Raw genomic sequence first — 20862 nt, forward strand, 5'->3', positions numbered from 1 at the left:
TCTACGGAAATTAAAATTCATTCTCTCTAGACAAACGTTAAGCAAAATTTATAGAACTTTTATTCTTCCTATATTGGAATATTGTTGTGAGTTGTGGGACGGTTGTACGGTCGCTGAAGCTGAAATCTTAGAAAAATTACAATTAGAGGCAGGTCGCATTGTTACGGGATTACCATCGTTCTCAAGCAGAAACTCTATATACTGTGAAACTGGGTGGGAGGCCCTTATCTAACAGACGGTCTCGCAGAAAACTCCAACTCTTTTATAAAATACATCATGGGCTAACCCCAACCTATCTACAAACACTCCTTCCTTCTATAGTTGCTGATAACACCCAACACCTTCTTCGTAATGCAGAAAATTACACACTTCCTAATAATAGACTTGAATCTTCAAATATATCTTTTTTCCCGTCTACCGTTCGTTTATGGAACCAGTTACCTATAAACACAAGACATAGCGAGTCATTCTCTAATTTTAAACATGCTATCCAGAACAAAGACGTACCTGTAATACCCAACTTTTTTTTATTTTGGAGACCGTAAATTAAACATTATACATACAAACTTAAGAAATCGTTCAAGTTCATTACGTAGCCATTTATTCAGAGCCAATATTGTAACAGATCAAAAATGTCATTGCGGTTTCCCAGTTGAAGATCCACAGCATTTCTTTTTTAATTGTAATTCACAAAGACCAAAGAATCATTCTATTTCGACAGCTAAACTCATTTATTCCACTCTCTGTCAATTTATTACTTTTTGGAAATATGAACTTAAGTACACAAGAAAACGAATTAATCTTCATGCACACTCAGCAATATATCAAAGATACTCATAGATTTTAACTTCGTCCTTCTATTAATATCAAATATTCCCATATCTGCCTTACTCCCAACATCTTACTGGTTTTGTATTTACACTTAAATTATATTTGTATAACCCTCCGATACTGACGACAAAAGAGAAACGAATATTCAAAGAAAGCCTAGAGTGACCAGGAGAAAGACAAACCGAAGACAGGATGATATGAACATTGAGAAGTCGAAAGTTAAGAAAAGTGGTTTAGAACTTCTGTCGTCTTTATCGGAGGGGTAGATTTTAAAATAATAGTATATTACGAGTTGAAACTTGAGGAGCATACTGGTTATACAATAGCTCTCTCCCTCCCCCACCTCTCTCTTTCTCGTTCTTCTTCCCTCACTCTCTCCCTCTCTCTCTATCTCAAATACAACTTTATATATTATGTATATATTCTCTTGTAAATGCCATCTTGTCTGTAATTTGAATGTTTTATTATTTTTGGGAACGGGCTTTATATAAGTTGTATAACTTGTGCCCAATCCCATTGCACATTTTGCAATAAAATATGTTTAAAAAAAAAAAAAAAAAACATTTAAAAAAGCAAAAGCCGTGTCCGAAAGGAGGTGGGCCTTTAAGCATAAATAGAATATAAAATCACAAAATAGAAGGATTTTGGTAGTGTGCATTTCACCATAAAATGGTCAAAAGAACAAATACCTTTTTAAAAATATATATATAAAAAGAAATAATTATCGATTACTTACTGAAACAGTTATTACGTAGAAATTTATCAGAGATACGTTGGGACTGTGTCCCGTATCGGTTTGTTCTTTTGACGTCTCCAACAATGGAAACCTCACCACTACTTTTGGTGTTGAATTTTATATCTCGGTATATTCCGGATCGGTGTTGCCGTGACATAATTTACAATGACACGGAAGTTGGAAGTTTTTTGAGCGGGTATGCCTAAACGTCCTTTCTTGTCACGGCTCTAATAAGAAAGATCTAATAAGAAATTCTCACTACTTAGAAAAAAACATGCCCAGAACCAGTAAACGATTACAAGACAAAACGGCCCGTGGAACAACTCATCCATATGCCCCTACAGAGAGGAGTCTACCTCAACCCTGCGGTCCTGAGGAGATGAGTCTACCTACACTCTCCGGTCCTGAACAGAGGAACATAACTGTTACATACATTCTCTGGCCCAGCAGAGAAGAGCCTACCTCCACCTCCAGCACAGAGCTTTGAGAGCAATCCGCAGATTGCTAATATATGTACTAATATCGGTACTCCAATACCTGGGGGTCATCATGTTTTATCCTGTGAGGAGGTTATAAACCCTTCACCACTACTTAGTGTCTGTAACCAGCTTGAGGCTAATATTCCTTTTGTCAGTTAAGGATAAAATATGGAATGGCGAATTTATCGAGCTAGGAACTTTGCTGGTAACAGATCCCGAAAAGTTTATAACCGGTCTTTGATCATTAAGAATGGTATCATCCTGGTTAAAAACTCAATCAAGAAACAAATTGAGACAATTGACGAATGGACTGATGCTATTATTATTTTTGTTAGCCTTCTATTGGTCAGATCACATGAAAAGACTCAGGAGTTATTGAAGTATGTGAACACTGTGAGGTCAGCTCACTCTACCTTTGGGGGTATGGGTTGGTTAACTTATGACACTCAGTTGAGTTCAGATTGCGTCAAGCGAGGGACCCATCCCGATCTTGGGGAAGCATTGATGCAGAGTTATGGCTTACTTGTGTAGGCACTGGCCTTTCTACTGTTCCTCAAAATAAAGGTTTCCAAAATACACCTCAGATTAACCCAAGGGTGTCATATCCATACCAGCAAGGGATCTGCCAGCATAGGCTTTGTAATTTAGCACATATTTGTATGCGTTGCGGGGGTTTGCATCCCAGTTCAAACTGTTACAAGTCCAATCAAAATTGTTTTCCCTCGTCCTCAAAACCAAATGTGTTTTCGCCCCTCCAATCAGAATTCATTCAGATGTAGCAATTTAGGGGAGCTAGGCCAAATCGACCATCAATGTAACAATTCCAGCCTTTCCATGCTAGGTTTTACTTCAGTGAAAGTTGAAGTTTTGAAGCAAAAAATACCATTGTATCCTTTGCAAGAAGTAGCAGAGGAATTAGTCAGAGGTTTTGAGGAAGGTTTTCATTTGCATTATGAAGGTCCTAGAGAAGCTTTTGAGTGTAAAAATCTTAAATCAGCATTCACTAACCCTGAACAACATAGGGATAAGCTTCAGTCTGAAATTGACTTGGGTCGGATATCATTGCAAATTTTAGAGTTTCCCCTGTCGGTTTGGTTCCAAAAAATCTGGGGGTTGGAGAATGATTACCAATCTATCATATCCAAAAGATTTTAGTGTCAATGATTTTATAGATCCGAGCTTGGTTAGTCATCAAAGAATCTGGCATGACACTGTGGAACATTACCTAGATGATTTTCTATTTTGCGGGGATAGAGTCAGAGAATATGTCTGAGACCCCTGGTTCTGTATGTCAATGTTTGATGAATGATTTTGATAGACTATGTTCTAATTTTGGTGTTCCTGTTGCTGAAAACATGACAGAAGGTTTCACGCATAATTTGATATTCCCTGGCCTAGAAATTGACACTATTGAAATGGTTATTCGAGTACCGAGAGTGAAAGTGGAAGAGGTTGTCCAAGCAATAAGGTCTGTACTCCCTAAATCAAAGGTCAAATTAAAAGTATTGCAGTCTTTAGTCGGTAGTCTTGCCTTTTGTGCCAGGCAATGCCAGGTGCTAGGGCCTTCTGCAGAAGGGTGTATGGAGCCATAACTGGAGTTACATAACTATTTTATTACATTTGCATTACTCATGGGATAAAAGAAGATCTTAAACTATGGTTAGAGTTCTTTAGTCAATTTAATGGTGTCTGCTACACATCAAAATCTAGTTAGTTGACCAATTCTGACTTACAGTTATACACTGATAGCGCAGGAAATGCGAACCTGGGTTGTGGAGCTATTCTTGGTAAACAATGGCTTGTTTTAGGATGGCCTTTGGAATGGAAAGGCTATGATATCATGCGTGATATCACATTTTTGGAATTGGTGCTAATAGTTCTGGCCTTGTATGTGTGGTCTGATGTGTTACAGAACAAAAAAAGTGGTTTTTCATTGTGACAATTTAAACTTAGTGAATGTGTTGAACAACAAAACTTCAAAGTCTGATAGGGTTATGAAACTTGTTCGCCCACTAGTTATGTTTGCCTTAAGAAAAAAATGTCCAATTTAAGGCTCGTCATATACAGGGAGTCTGTAATTCTGCTGCTGATGCTTTGCCTCGATTTCAGTGGTGCTGATTCCTACAACTGGCACCTTGGTGCTGCCCAGAGACTTGTACAGTTCATTAGGAGTTTTGGAACAGTTTCAAGTTTAATTCGATACTTTAGTTTCGGCATCCTAAGCGGAAAATACAAAATTTGTTTATTAAAATGCAAAGCGAATTTTTGAGGACTTTCGTGTTCAATTTGAGTTTAATAGTGTATGTATGGCCACCACCTCTAGCTCATTTGGTCAATTTTGTCTTGTATCTGTCAAACAAAAAGATAGCCCCTTCGACAGTTAGGACATATATGGCTGGTCTCAGGTTTTATAGCAAATGTTTTGGAGGTGAGGATCACACCCATAATTTTTTGTTAAAGAAAATATTGGAAAGTATGAGACGTACTGTGTCATCAAAAGATACTAGGCCCCCCATAACATTGGATATGCTTAAGAAAATGTCATTTGCTGTGCAGCAAATCTGTAGTTCACATTTTGAATCCAAGTTGTTTTTGACTTCATTTTTATTAGCATTTTTTGGTTTATAACGGGTCAGCGAAATAGAGATGTGCAGGTGGAAGAGTCTTACAAATTGTGGACATTTCTTTGAATTCTAATTCAGTAGAAATCAACATCCGTTTTTCAAAAACGAACCAGTTGGGTCGTTCAACAAAACTGTCGATAGCTGCAACGGGTGCATCTGTATGTCCTGTACAGGCAATTAAACAATATTTAGCTCTCCGTCCTAGTACAGCAAAAGGTCCGTTATTCTGTCACTTCAATGGAAAGGCAGTTATATATAATTACTCGTTTTCAGTTTGCTACAGTTCTTCATAAGGCTCTAAAGTTTGCTGGTTATGACGTTTCATCCTACAAAACTCCCTCGTTTAGAATAGGCGGGGAAACACTAGCGGCTCTTAAGGGTTTAAGTAGCGATACCATTCAAACATTGGAAAGGTGGAAATCTGATGTCTATAAACGATATATTCGCTTACCTATGTAAAATCAGAAATACCAGGTAATCATTGTACACACTATAGTGTTACTTACAGTAATTAAGATTGTTTAAGATCATATCAAGATTTTCATTGTTGGCTCCTCCATTGCGAAACGTGCCCAAAACCACGCCATGCTTAGTTCCTTTTGTATCATGATATTGGGGTTAAAGTTTATTGTAGAGCTTAAGGGGGCTTAACAAGTGACAACTTGGTTTTTCAAGTGTCCGAGTTGGTGACAGAAGCAGGTAGGCCTCATATGTTATTGCTGCATTGTGGAGGAAATGACATAGGTCAAGGATCTAATACCTTCGAATTAGGGGATTCCATCAACAGTTATTTGGAGTTCTTAAACAATTCTTATCCAGGAACTTTACTGATTTGGTCACAAATTCTCCATAAGTTCAATCGGAGAGTTTGCTCTCCCTGGGACCATCCTTGGTGTGATAGGATCCGTTCCCGTGTGAACAGATCGGCAGCATCATATACGTTACAATATTGTCATGATGACTACATCAGATACCAAGAGTTAACATTAAACAATCCCAACATGTTCAACAAGGATGATGGTGTGCACTTGTCTGATATTGGAAATGACAAGTTTTTGGGCACATTAAAAGTTGCACTATGGTCATATATGGATTCAGAAAATAAAGTCCCCTCCCCCTTCAAAATAGAATTTGGCATTAGGTAGGGTATACAGATCAATAAACATTAACATTCCATCACCCCCCCCCCCCCCCCCACACACACACCACCCACAACCACCACTCATCCCCTTTGTGGCACGGCTTTGTTTGTCGTTGTTTAGGCGCCTCTCGTGTTATGACGTTGGCTGTGGTTTCCTTTCCTTGGTTCAAGAAAATGAAACCATTTGGCGGAACTTCGACAAACCAGAATCATGGTATTCAGATTATGGCCTGTTGTGGAGAGTCTCGGGCATATCAGTATTGAACTATTTGTGATAAAGGGCCTGTTGTGGTGAGTCTCGGGCATACCATTATTTGAAGTATTTTTGATAAAGGGCCTGTTGGGGAGAGCCATTGGCATATCAATAGTGAACTATTTGCGATAAATGGCCTGTTGGAGAGCCTCGGGCACACAAAAAACATAGATAATTGAGGATAAGAAATGATATCTGATTATCCTGAAATTAAAATCTAGGAACTTTTCTGAAACCGGAAATTGATGAAACCGGAAGTGACATTATGCCGGAAGTGATATTCCGGAAGTTGTTTGAGAATGAATTGTTGTATATATTTGGACATTGCAATTAATGCCTTTTGGCGTGCATTGTAAATAAAGCCGTGGCATTGTATTGTCTATTTGTGTGTCTTTTATCTTTTATAATGATATTGATTCGGCGTTTCTAAAATAACTTATCGATTTGATGTGCAAAATCAAAGCATATCCAATATCTAATTATAATTATGCTTTTAGTCATTTCAATATGTTTTGTGGACATCATTACCAACGTACATCATGCTGGATCGTAATTTCTTTTTAACTTATTTAATCATTCGTGTCCTGAAACTAACGTTAAAATTTATCTGTCCTTATTATGATGCACGTGTACACATTTTCTTGCGTTAAAACAATACTTGCGTTAAAACAAAATACTTCCTGTTTTATGAAAGGGTTTGTCATTTCCGAGATTTCGTGAAGGGGACAACTGTATTTAGGCTGAGTAACTATTTTTCATGTATGTGTTCATGTATACAGGTTTATGGTATCAATAGAGGCATGTATAATGTCATCGATACAGTTAGTCAACCCGTTAGGGAAAATACATTCGTGTGGATATCATACTGCATACTCCTTGTAGGTAAGTGGTTCATTACGTTAAATACTGCCTGCATCCTTTCACGTTTTCTTATCCAAATTATAGTCACATTTGTTATTCTAAATCGTTAGATGTTTTTGTCTCCTTGCCAATCTGGTATACTTATGTTGTGTACATTGTACTTGATCTTAGTTCTGAAACGTATACCGTATAACATTAACTATTCGTAGGTATGTTCATATTGTGCACCAATCAATGGATTCACTTGTCATGAACCACGATTTAATTATCAGATTATGTTGCATTCTGTAAACCACATGGTAAGTGGAAGTGAAACTCGTGTTATGTACATGGTATACGTTGTGACTATATGTTTACCGTACTATATAGCGCTACTTTAATAGTGTTTAGGGACCGTGGTGAACCGACATACATGTATACTACCACAATCTCTCCACCCCTGAGTTGTTGCGAGTTCGAATCCCATGTTGGGTAGTTGCCAGGTGCTAGTCGCAGGTCGGTGGTTTTTCCGCGGAATTTAAGCTTTCCTCCACCATCAAACCTGACATGTCCTTAAATGACTATGACTGTTGATAGGACGTTAAACTAATAAAACCAAGAACCAAATTTTAATAGTAATAAGTTATTTACTTTTGGGTAATCTGGTTTTAAACCAATCCCTATTACTCCCTATAACAAATTCTATGACAAATTTCCTGTGATCATTAAGTGCATAGGGAGGTATAACCTCTAGATAATATCTTCCTATTTCAAATGCACGATTTTGTTTCCAATTACTAGTTATACTGAAAACCAAATTTCCCTCGCGGCTACTTAACGGATTTAAAATTGTCCGGAAATTTCTATCAGAATCAATAATGTCAATGTTATTTCTGGCAGACAAATTTTCGCGAATTTACATGGATCGCGAAATTCGCGAGAGGTAGTTTACAGAATATCCCAGCACCCATATAGAACGTCCCTATTATATAATATATAAATAATGTTCATTTTGGTTCTGTATGTGAGAGTGAAGGGTTTGTGGTAATACATCGGGACATCTTAGTCACCCGGTCACCGCTACACAAGGAAACATAGAACATGTCGATGTTGGTTTCCAATTTCAAGGAAGAGCATCATCATTGTCACTAGAGCCAGCTCACGCAGGATGTGAGCACTTGGTGGTTTTACTGCATCACATTGATGGTGTGATCGTTTTTTTTACAGGGAAGTTATCATACGCATACGAACGAGTGCCTTAAAAATGTGACTAGTAGAATGTTTAACATGAAGTAAATAAAACGCGATGTGCATTTAATATCATTTTGTCGCCATTGTACAGTCATTTTGCACCAGATGTCCAATCAAATCTGTGTTTAAGTTTGATTTGTAATCGAGAAAGTGTGATAAATAAAACGATACATCAATCATAATCTAACTCTATTGTTCTTATGTATTATTTATTTTGTTACATCTTATTCATTAAGTTATATACCAGGAAAATAAGATTCCTAGATTATATGTGATATAGTATTTTTATTTACCTTACAATTCGAAAATTACCTGCTCTAAATGTACATCTCCTCTATTGTAGATGGTGCTGTGAGTACTTTAGGGTACGCGGCTGGTCTGGGTGTAAGGTATAGTTGGGACGACGCTATGTCATATTGCCAGACAATACACAACGGCACTATCTCAACCTACAGTGATATTCAAAATTCCAATCACACTATTCGAGACGATGTCTGGATAAATACTTCCCAACTGACGCCCTGGCTCTCAATTCAAGGTAAACCAATTACTTCACAATAAAGAAATTATATATTTTGTATATTGCAGAGTCATGTATTGACTCTTACCTAATGCGTTTGCGAGTGTACCGTCACTACTTTCAGAGAAAATGACATGAGTTTCGATTAAAGTTGTACATGTATGGTCTATAACTTTCACTCTTTTTGTCAAACTTTTTGAAAACTGTTTAAGTGTCATACATATTTTTCTCCGTCTGTCTGAGTTTCAAACTTTCTAATTTTTCCACTTTTTATAAAGTTGCAGCTCTGGAAGTATTTTTAATTATAACAGTAAAAAATCTTTTTAGCGTGTACAAGTGAAAAATAGGCTCGAAAGATGCCGAATCATTCCGAACTCTTCCGAACATCGTCGCGACAATCTCGAAGTAAAACGAGAGTTGTAAAACCAAGAGAAAATGTCAACAATTTTTCATAAACAAAACATGTGATCGACCTTAGCAGACTCTATCTACAAAGAGAATAATGCTCGCACATTACAATATTTGATACACACAATATTTTACGGCAACGTGTAAATTGGATGTTTCAAATACTCAATCTTTGGACATATACCAGCATGATTTGCTCATATTAGTCAGAAGGAAAACGTAAACAAAGATATGTGCGCTTACGCTAGTTACCTGGCTCACCACGTGCAGGTCGTGTCGAACGTCAGCCACGTGATACGATTCGAAATCCGACAAAACCCGAAGTCACTGAACATGGCGGTGATTGAAGGCGCTTTATTCGAAACCAGGAATATATGATTCCTAGATTTCGGCTCTCTTATAGGCCGACATATGCTTTTGGGGAGCTAAATCATCAAGTACATGTCAATGTTTAAATATCAAATGTTTAATTTACATATCTTTACAGTGAAATAAGCAGCAATTAATATAACTTTAAAAAGCAAACCTCAAGCCCTCTACCTCTGGGTCTCGTGTTCGAATCCCATGTGGAGCAGTTGCGAGGTGCTGTCCGCTGGTCGATAGTGTTTTCTCCTGGTACTCCGGCGTACCTCCACAAACTAACCTGGCACGTCCTTAGGTGTTAAAATGAGGTCTTAATTCGTAAAAAAATAAGGGAATTTGACGATGTTTTTTTATGGATTACTTCATATGTATGAAGTGGTACATAATAACTGATGCGGTAAATGAAATATATTCATTTCTGAAATATGACCGTAAATATGACCGTTCATAGTTTGTAACATGTTATTTAATACAAATTTTCTGTTTCGCTTAAAATCAAGTGAAATGGCGTCGGTCACGTGACTGAGTTGCTAATATTGGTCACATTGTATATTGACCAAAATAGTTGTCACATTATCTATTTATAGATTTAGTGACAGGCAAAGTGACTATAACACTTTTCAAATATTAACACATGTTTTTAGATTACTTGTTGTAAATTAAATTAAAGGGGTTAATTTACGATTTATATATTTTTTCATGTTATGGAGATATCACACAAAGATCTGAATACCACATGATAAACGGTTTATTAAGAGTACATTCATATCTCCAGAACATAAAAATCCTGAAATAAATCATGACAGTTCATGTATGGTGATCATATAGGTTATTTGTGTTGCAGTTTTAAACATAATTCATTTAACAAATGAGTTTTTTTGTTCGTTTCAGGATGTTACAAAGTAAGAAAATCAAAAAGATGGAATATAGTAGAATTTGATTCCGATGCTACAAAGCGGTGCAGTGAAATGTGTCACAAACAGTTTATAGGGATCCATGTAAGTACAATTAAGTCATGCTTGTAACGATTTGTTTTATTGCTTAAATATTGTTAAGAGAAAAGACTTAGTATACAATCTGCATAGTGTTTCTTAGAAGAAGGTTTAATAAGCTAAGTAGGCGGAAATTTTGAAATAGAGATTTGTTTATTTGTTATTGTTATGCAGATTTTATGTAAAGCTCTTGTATCTACATAAACTGTAGATTCCATAGGAAGATAGTTTGGGGATGCTCCACCGCTGACAAATGGTAATTTTTCACTATAAAAAACAGGAGCAGACGATTTAGTATTTTTCTTCAGTTACAAAAGTTACTTACTTTACACCATTACCACCATTGAAAAGTTTGAGCTTCTAATTTTACTTTAAGTTCAAAAAAAAAAAAAAATAATTAATTGCATCCCGAAAAAAATTCTGTGGACTATATCCTATATGGAATGAAGTACTGATTGTGCATGCACCAAAGGCAAAATTGATTATTTCATATTATTTTTTGTGTTTATTAGACTTATGTATACATGATTAAACACTAACTATTGTTCAAATGATGAATATCATTTATGCTCTGTCGGCGGTGGAGCATCTTTAAGGGAGGTTTCGCCAAATGAAACATAAAGACTAAGAAATTGAAACTTATTCTGTACATAGACATAATCTTCAGATCATTTTTAATGCATACAGCGAACAATTTGGGTGATCAGTTGCCTAGCTTGACCAGGAAAATACTCCTCTAAAAATAGAGCGAAGTCAAGCTTTACATAGAACGTGACGTTTTTTTTCCCTCCAAAACGAGGCCGTATCAACCAACTGAAGCGTGCAATAAAAGGTCAGGTAGCAGTGACAGTCTTGCCATGGCATGTTTAGTAAAAAATTAACAACAAATCGAAGTGCGATGGTCTATTTATACATATTATATAATCTGAAACACTTCACGTTACTTACATACGCTAGCTAGCTTAGTAGTCAAATATCTGATTTAGTTCACCACGTGCAACACGAGTTCCAACAGATTCCGGGCGAGTTCCGCTTGAGATGTGGCTTCTGTTTCTTCTATTGCTACATGCCGTCTCTGAATTTCATTTCCTAGAGATATCCTAGGGTGCTACCGATTCCATTCTAATTTCCTCCTCTTTGTTGCCGATTCAGATACATTTTTTCCCACACGCTTTCATACAGCCATTTTGTTTACTTTTAGTGCATAACAATGCGCTAATCTTCGACACCACAAACCATTGCAGCTTCATTTACATACTATCCTGTCTGGCTGATATTTCGTAATAAATCAAGGGTTTCCATCAATTTTGTATTCAAGACATATTTGTTCAGTCTCATAAGCATAAAGAAATTAAATTGAGGTATTTCTAATATTTTTTTTTTCATCTACTCTTACGTTTAAAGGATTTCACAAAAATATTTATTTGGTTGGGCGAAACCTACCTTGAATGCTTATATATTTACATTATTCATGACTCATTGAGGGGGTCTCTGCATTACAACTGTCTAAGTTAGACCAGGATAACCGTTCACAAACGGCGATATTCTCCACAAGATGGAACTGCCCATTTTGACAGCGATCAGTTGACGTTACAATGCCAACTTTAGTGACGTCATAATGGTCACGTTTCGGGTGTCAGTTATACCCCCATAGACTTCACTTTGGCTTGGTTAGTTTATATAAAAAATCGGATAGTGAATGTACATATAAATTGTTAAAAATAGTAAATGTTTATAGGAACACGACGAAAAAGTCCTTCAAACAATTTTTAATTTGACTGATTTATATTGAATCATAAGAATTAAATGGAATACTGAGTTATGACACAACAATCCAAATACTCTCATCATAAACTACATTAGAGATAATTAAAATATTATAGTATTAATTGTTACATCGGAATGTTCAACAAAAATTAGTATTAACATTCCAATTTTAGATTTTCCTAATTAGAATCGATTTCCATGATTACAAATGTGGGTAAGGATTATTTGTCTAATAACAAAAGTCGGCATTGATCGTTTTCCAAATTACAAAAAAACCTGGTATGGATATATTTTCTTAATACAAAACGCTGATGTGGATATTTATCCTATCAGATATTATTGTATAATACTTATTGCATTGATGAGACAAATTGGGGGAAGCATGCATGTACCTAACACGTATAGTTGCCTTCGAATAGTCGAATAAATGATAAAGCTTTTTTCTTTCAATAGAAAAGTCGGTGGTGTGTATATCTATCAAAAACGCACAATAAAATGCATAGAAACTGGAATGACTGTGTTATTCCGACGAAGAAATCTAGGTACATCATTTACAGAAAATACGATAGTAAGTATTTATCAAATAAGTCATTATTTACCTAGTATTTTTAATGAGAATTGTTTATCTTGAAAAATTTCGATTAGGCATAATTGTTCTTTCCAAATTTAGTTTGTGGTTACTCAAAATTGTCACTTCGTCAACATTTTCTTCTTGAAAACGATGTACAAATGTTTTGAAAAGTTTGCAAAGTGATATTTGAATGCTATCATCTATCAATTTATTGATTATTGAAATAAAAGAAAAAACTATTACGTTAATTTTATTGATTTCAAAATACTTTGGGGTTGATGTTTACAATACAAACAAATTAAATTATAATATTGATATCCCTAATGATTATAGACCAATTAATTCACAGATTCCGAATTGTACAATAAATCAGCGTCGGAAAGTGACCTGTTTGATTCCTCCCTTAACTGTGGTACCGTCAAATGCGAGAGAACTGGGTACTTTTATCCTAAGCATTGTACTCATACGGATCTGTTCAGAGTTCGATGTGGTAAGTAAGAACAAAAGCTATGTTAAATTATATTTTATCATTGTTTTATGTCGTAGTCATGCTTCCTTTCCTAATGGTTACCCTATGTCATTCGATGTCGGAACCGTTAAATCTAAACAACTATTCACATTATAATCGCAAATTTGAATCCATCGGCGCAAACCCATGGTAGATTGCACTACGTTACGCCACACCTTATATACAATGTATACTGCATGAGTCTCCGACGATGTCATAAGTGAAGCGTATCATATTGAGATCAACCGCTGGTCTCCGACGATGGGTCTTGTATAAGGTCTTGTCTGGTATTGTCATGGGCGATGTTTTTTGCCAGGAACTCCGACTTCCTTTGGAAAAATTGACGCAGTGTTAAAGAAGGTTACCTTTTATTATATTATGGATTGCATCACTTTATTCCTCTCTTAAGTTAGGATAGATATTGTATGGACTGTTAATAACATCTAAATTGTTTTGTGTTTTAAACAGAAATAATTAATCTTAATATCTGATTTTTAGACCTTGCCGAACGTTCGAAAAGGAAATTGACATGGGAAAAGGGACAAGAACATTGTTTATCGAAGAAGGAACAACATGTACAATCATTCGAAAAATACTGTGAAAATGAAAATGGCGAATTTTCCGAAAACGACACGGGCGAGTTCTGGATAGGAATGTTTCGACCACTGGGAAAAGGTTAACGCAACTTGTACAACAATACATATTTTCTTCTATTTAATCATTTTTCTTATAAGATAGCTAGCAATATACTATTCAACAACCTTTTAGTATTAACAACAGTAACAGTATTTTTATGCTTTTGAATTTTTTTCTACTGTGTATATTTACCCGTTTTTTTCAAAATGTTCAAATTGTATTATATATGTTTACGTATGTTTGTACATATATATTTGTTTTCGGCAAAACAATTTAGTATAATTTGATCTGTTACATATTTCATCCAGTTGTCTGAGTCAGGTCCCTTCAAAATCTTAAAAAAATAACAACCAAAATCAGAATTGATCTTTTTTTTTGCTGAATTTGCTTTAAATTTCATAACTAAACTGGTTCATTTAAAAACAGTGTCAATTTTCCCGCGCGGACTAACATGGTACAATATAATGTATCGGTAATCAAGACTTCCTTTAGTGTTTATAGGTATTACTACACCAAGTTCAGGCGCCATTTATTCACTCTTAATGCAGATTATGATTATCATTAGAGTAATCGGAATCTGTGGTGAAATGTGAATATAAAAAAAATCTTTTTACAAAAAATACATATAAATTAAATGATTTTCCAATATTTGAATCTGTGTTTCAAGTGTTAAATGTGGAACTTTTGCCGTTTTATATCAACTAAACCTTAAAAGTTGAAAAGGCTAGAAGTTATTCATAAACAGACTAAAGCATTCACGTTTTAGGAAGAGCGGTCGGTGAATAGATATGTACATGTATATAATTATACATGAAGCTACCAGAGTACTGTCAAAAGTTTATCTCATATACTGCGTAATACATACAAATATGGCGTCGGTTTTTCATTCTAGGTATAATCTAAATAACATTCAGAGCTCAATCAGCTGAGTGAAAATTAATAATTGTAAATAAATAAAATGAAAAGAATCATATAATTTATTTATGTTTGTGTTACAATGAACAAATGATGTTGATTTTCTTATTATGGATACTTTGTCCATCTGCTTAATTAATACAATACTCGTCTGAAAGGCAAAATAATTAGATTAAAATTTCTATTACTGTGCAATCGCATGTTTGTAAGCGAGCGAAAACTTCATATATAGATTTTAATATTGCACATTATATCGAAACATTATGGCTATGGCTATTTTTCAATATGGAGGTCTCAGATGGATTGCACCCTCCACCCCTCCAAAAAACCCTTAATAGTTAGCATTGCTTTAAAGCTATGTAACCATGTGGTGACTTTGCATATGTACGGTTTACTTAACAAAAGCTATCCCTTCGTCACAGAGAAGTCGACAATGTAGAATGAAAGTAAGTAAATGAAGTAAAACAGATAACAATGGGTATAATAAGCAGACCTGGGTAGGTCGAACTTTAATAAAATTGTATCTAAACTTGACTTCCCTGTGGATTGACATAACAATACTTTATTTTATGAAATATTATTTTCAATTTTCGATTTGCAAATAACAATTGGTGAACTCATTTATTGGTAAAATCTACCTCTAGCTCTGTTTATTATTATTTATAATTAATATGGACAAGGTAAAAATGCCAAGGGTTACAGGATTATATGTTAAAATGACTTCCCTAGTTAGAACAACGGTTACCCTACATGTATATGTGACAAAGTCCGTCCATTATGGCGATACACTGTTTCTAATAAACGAAAAAAAAATTAAAAACTTATCAATTGTTTTGAGGTTTGCAAAATGTCAATAATTCCTTGTAAGCTATATTTGTCACTGTACGTTTGCTAACGCGTTTGTATGATGTGTTTTCAGACCAGCTGCCCTACAGAGAATGTACATACCACACAAGGAACAAAAAATTATCTGTGAACTGTTCTCGTCAACTTCACTTCTTCTGTACAGGTATTTTGTAGTTCAGTCCTAAATGTGAACACCCATGAAACGAACATTTTTACGACAATTCAATTTCGCGAAATCCTCGCAAATGAATCGTACGTGAAAATAAATTTGTTGACATTACTTTTGAGAGAGAAACATCATAAAAAAACAGTGAAATAAATGATGTGAATAGATTATATATGGGTATATGTTACCCGGTACTACTATTATATGTATGGAAATACGACTTTTTCACATTACTGGCTGATATTTTTTAAAACCTTAAAACTTGCTTAAAGTTTTGTTATTTTTCGCCGTTTATGTAAAAGGCCTCTTGATCAACTTATTTCTTTTTATTAACACGAAACATAATATAAAATCATTTTTATTTCCGTTGATGCATGCGCATTCAGTACGTCATCAATATACGACAAGGTGCCACAGAATGTTTACGGGGTGCAATTCTTTTTTTTGGATATTTTTAATTTGAAGTAAAATTAGCTCAAACCTTTCAATGGTGGTAACGGTGTATCTTTTACAAATGTGATCCATTAATTGCCAGTTGGAGTTTACCAATTGTTTTTGTAAACAGTTGGCTCATAATCTAGGGTAAAAATTGTGAAAATTTAAAAAAAATCGGGGACTGGTAAATTTGTCGTGATATTGCATGGCCTACTTTAGAAACGCAGCGTAATGAAATGAGTGCGCTTGTGTTTGATTAAGCCTAATCTTAGCCTAGATGTGTACATTTTCTATTTTTATATGGAGATTGGCAGAAATCCACGAATATGTTACTCTTCTAAATTGCTAAAGATATATGTTTTTCAAGCAAAGGAAAAAATACGGAAAGGAGTCAAATAATGCATAAAAACATATGTAAGTTGGAATGGTTATAAGTAAGAAAAAAAATACGGTATGAATCACATATATGCAATGCTGATATCCCGATTTAAGGCTGGAAGAGGTACCTCTCTTTGCAGCATATGATATAGGAGGTCACCTGTATCGTATATATATTCTACATTAAAGCACCAAGTCGGGATGAGTGGTTAAGTTGTCTCGACGTATTATCACATGCCCTCACCTCTGGGTCGTAAGTTCGAATCCCATTTTGGGCAGTTGCCATTACCGACCGCTGGACGGTAGTTTTTCTCCGGGTATTCTGGCTTTTCTCCACCAACAAACTTGGCACGTCCATACATGAACCTGGCTGCTAATGGGACATTTTACTAATAAAAAATACCTAGTCAGGGCTAACATTCTATTTGGGAATGAATAATGAAATATGACAATCTTTTTGTATGTTGTTACCAGGAGCCGATGGTCTTGTTTACCTTCCGTCACCTGGCAACACTGGATCACATGCGGGAAATGACATTTATCAATATGGTGAATATTATATCTTAATTACTTTAAATTGAGTCGCAATATAAATTACCAGAAATTAATACAGATAATGGTATTTTTGAGCAAACAGTATGTAAGCATGTGAGAGGTGCATATCATAAGGTTTTAAAACAATCAAATGAAAAGTGGGCATACGTTATGAAAACTTAGTAGCGGCACCCTTTCCCACAATTCAGTGTGTATACCATCATATAAAATATATTAGGTATGTATAACACTTTCAAGTTCCATCTTGGAACTTAAATTTCGATTACAACACCATCACCCCCCCCTTTTTTTTTGCAAAAAATATATTTATATCAAAATATTTGCAAAATATACTATAAGATGATACCTGAGGGTCAGCTGCATATTGTATGCTAATCAGAATATTAAGTTTTTTTTTCTGGGGTCATGGTAATTTCAGAGGTCAAAGGGTGAAAATTCAAATATTAGAAAAAGATATAATATTTTTTTTACTGTTTTTGCATGTAAATATTAGGATTGTGAAGTTTAGTTAAAAAAAAAAAAAGAAGTAGGTCAAAGTGACCTAGATAAGCATTTTTTTCTGTTTTTATAGTATGAAAACTTTATTATTTTTGCTGAAAACTTGAAAAATTTTCAACGATATGATAGCTTGAAATTGATGATTAATACTGCAAGTGGATCTTGACAAGGCATTTTGTAGTTAGTTTTGTGTCATTTGTTCAACGCCATGTACAGGACCCAGTAATTGAGATGATTATGCTCTGAAAAATACATTGTAGGTTCATAAATTATTATCCATGTAACCGATTTTTGACGAATTTTATTGTACTTGTAACGCCTGTCTTTATCTTTTTTATCTAGTTTTGCTTGCTGTGATAGCAGTGCTAGTCTTTCTACTTGCTGTGATCTTTGTTTTCGTAATGATTTTACGAAGAAGGTATGTCTGTGTATATGTTTAATCACGGCCTTTGGTTTAGTAAAAGCAACTAAATTCAAACATTTAAATTAAGTAAAGATAAAAAATATTGTTGAAAATTACAATAATTATAAAAAATGAGTGAAAAAAACCCAATTAAGATGGAAAATAAACCATTTTGAATTCACAATTTTAATTTCACGATTACGAATTATACAGCGAAAGATGAGCTTTTAAAGGGACAATTCATTCTACGAGAACATTAAAATTTGTATATATATCGGAAAACCCCCAGTTCTAATGGAAATTAGAGCCTGAGTGAATTGTCCCTTTAACAAGTATATGAATATTTGCAATACAGAGCTGGGTTATCACCATCTGATTTGCATTATTAGTCTTATTCTTAAACGACCGCAATGATTCCAGGTAACGTTAATAACATTTTGCTGTAATTTTCATAATGTACATTTCTAGCAATGATAATATGAGCTCACTGTTATTAATTTAACTCCCCGTGTTGGATCCCCAGATAAATCTCGACTCCTTGATTAACAAAAGAAAGTTTTACATTTTGACTACAACTGTTTTAACTACTTCATTTGGTTATTATTTACCTCATAGTAGAAGTATCAGCACTAGAGATTTGTATGGATATGTGTACTATTAATTCCTGGTTTATGCATATGCATTGATTTGCGATGAATATAAAGATACATATTTTAAATGCAAACGCCCCAACCGTTACAATTTACAGACTGAAATAACTAATAAACGATTTTATGGAAACTAATGATAAGTGTTCTCTCTTGATGTTAGTGAGCAGTAAGCGTTTTAATTTTAACACAGTTAAATTTTAGCGCAAATGCAAATGCAAATGCAAAAAAAAAAAAAATAATAATAACAAAAATGTAAATTATCATTTATTAGCGCGGATATCATTCAGCGTGGTGGTTCAATAACGTAAATATCCTTTAGCGCTGTTCATGAATGGGCGCTTCAAAAACAGCTCGAACGCACTAAAATAAAACTAACACAGGATGGTAATATGGATATGTTTAGATGGTGATATGAATATGTATGGATGATATAATATGAATAAACCTTGACGGTAATATGAATATATTTGTATGGTAATACAGATATATATGTATGGTAATATTGATATATATGTATGTTAATATGAATATATTTGTATGGTAATATGGATATATATGTATGTTGATATGGATATGTCTGTATGGTAATATAGTTGTATCTGGATGGTTATATGATTATATCTGAAAGGTAATAAGGATGTATCTAGATGGTAATATAAATATATTTGTATGGTAATATGGGTGTATATTGATGGTAATATTAATTCATATGTGTGGTTATATGAATATATATGTGTGGTTATATGAATATATGTGTGGTTATATGAATATATCTGTATGCTTATATTGGTGTATCTGGATGGTAATATGAATATATCTGTATGATAATATGGGTATATCTTGATGGTGATATAAATATATCTGTATGGTAATATGAATATATTTCTATGGTAATATGAATATATCTTTATGGTAATCTGAATATATCTGGATGGTAATATGAATATTTTCAGATAATAATATAGATATATCTGGATATAATATGAACATAAATAACTGATGTAATGAACAGCTTCTTGCTAATTATTATATGAGGTTTGTGTATCGTTTCAGAACAAAACAATATAAGCAATATCTCCGATCCCAGCAGTACATAATGACTGTGGCAGACACTTCTACAAACAAATTCTCTAACAAAGATTTGCAACAAAGGGAACAGGATCAAGAGGACATTTATGAATTTGCAGAAATTGAACCAGATGGGAATAGTAATATTTGTAGTCGGAACCTTGGCTTAAAATGTCCGTTACCACCCGATAGGCCGAGTTCAGCTGTGAAAAGCATGGAGTGTAATACAAAAGTCACCGATTCGCCGACAAATTATATCACAGAACAGAAAAGTAACTCACCTATAATAAAAGATCAGGTAAACAATTATGATTCATTCATCACTGCAAGGGCAGATAACTCTATCGAATCAGACTTTTATGATCATGCCAAAATCGTCGCTGTGAAAAACATAAAGACAAAAGTGGATGATGTAAACCTGGGTAATGGTCCTCCTAAACCGTGTGTTCATGAGGACGCTAGGAGGGACAGCAGTCAGGGAGTGTATGATTTAGCCAAGGCTGTTGAAAATGAATACGATGAAATGGGAGCACCAGTGATTGATTTTACCCTGACGGACACTTATGACCATGTTACTACCATTTCCTGCTGATTTATCATCTACATAGGACCAACTTTATCCTAGGTATAAACAATCGTACGAACGAGGAAAGTGATGAGCAGGTGGTGAGTGAGCGAGCGAATGATCAAAGGGACTTAAACGTGAACAAACGCAAGGCGGATGGTTGGGTGAAGGTGAATGGATTTATTGATGGATGGAAGAGTGAATAACTGGGCGGATGAATGGATGGATTGATGGATGGAAAAATTTGAATAACTTGGCGGGTGGATGAGTAAGTGTATTGAAGGATGGGTGGTTTGGACGGATAGGCGGATGATTAAGTGGTATTTAACGTAGATATAAATTATTAAGATAAGAGTAGAATTCAATTAATCTCCCGTAACCCCTTATTTATTTGATCACGAATGTTCTTTTCGAGGAAAAATGAAAAGTAATTCATAAATAAACTCCATGGACATATGAAAAA

The 20862-nt window shown here is 34.7% G+C and overlaps 1 protein-coding gene across 1 annotated transcript; it reads left to right on the top strand.

Annotated features, from left to right (window-relative positions):
• Window positions 1-6760: 6760 nt before the first annotated feature.
• Window positions 6761-20862, top strand: LOC138328253 (uncharacterized). The gene is made up of 10 exons (XM_069274966.1): window positions 6761-6946; window positions 8499-8693; window positions 10338-10444; window positions 12659-12773; window positions 13126-13266; window positions 13783-13959; window positions 15755-15844; window positions 17135-17209; window positions 18056-18131; window positions 19820-20862. Exons 1-10 carry the CDS (start codon window positions 6826-6828, stop codon window positions 20424-20426), a joined length of 1704 nt encoding a protein of 567 aa, XP_069131067.1. The 5' UTR covers window positions 6761-6825; the 3' UTR covers window positions 20427-20862.

This window comes from Argopecten irradians, chromosome 7, assembly GCF_041381155.1.
Source record: "Argopecten irradians isolate NY chromosome 7, Ai_NY, whole genome shotgun sequence".
Taxonomy (NCBI): Eukaryota; Metazoa; Mollusca; class Bivalvia; order Pectinida; family Pectinidae; genus Argopecten; species Argopecten irradians.

Bases quoted from the DNA above. Each gene is read 5' to 3' on its own strand.
- LOC138328253 (XM_069274966.1), top strand. From the start codon at position 6,826: ATGTGTTCATGTATACAGGTTTATGGTATCAATAGAGGCATGTATAAT. The intron at 13,960-15,754 runs GTTAACGCAACT...ATGTGTTTTCAG, and splicing joins GTTTCGACCACTGGGAAAAG to ACCAGCTGCCCTACAGAGAA. The intron at 18,132-19,819 runs GTATGTCTGTGT...GTATCGTTTCAG, and splicing joins GTAATGATTTTACGAAGAAG to AACAAAACAATATAAGCAAT.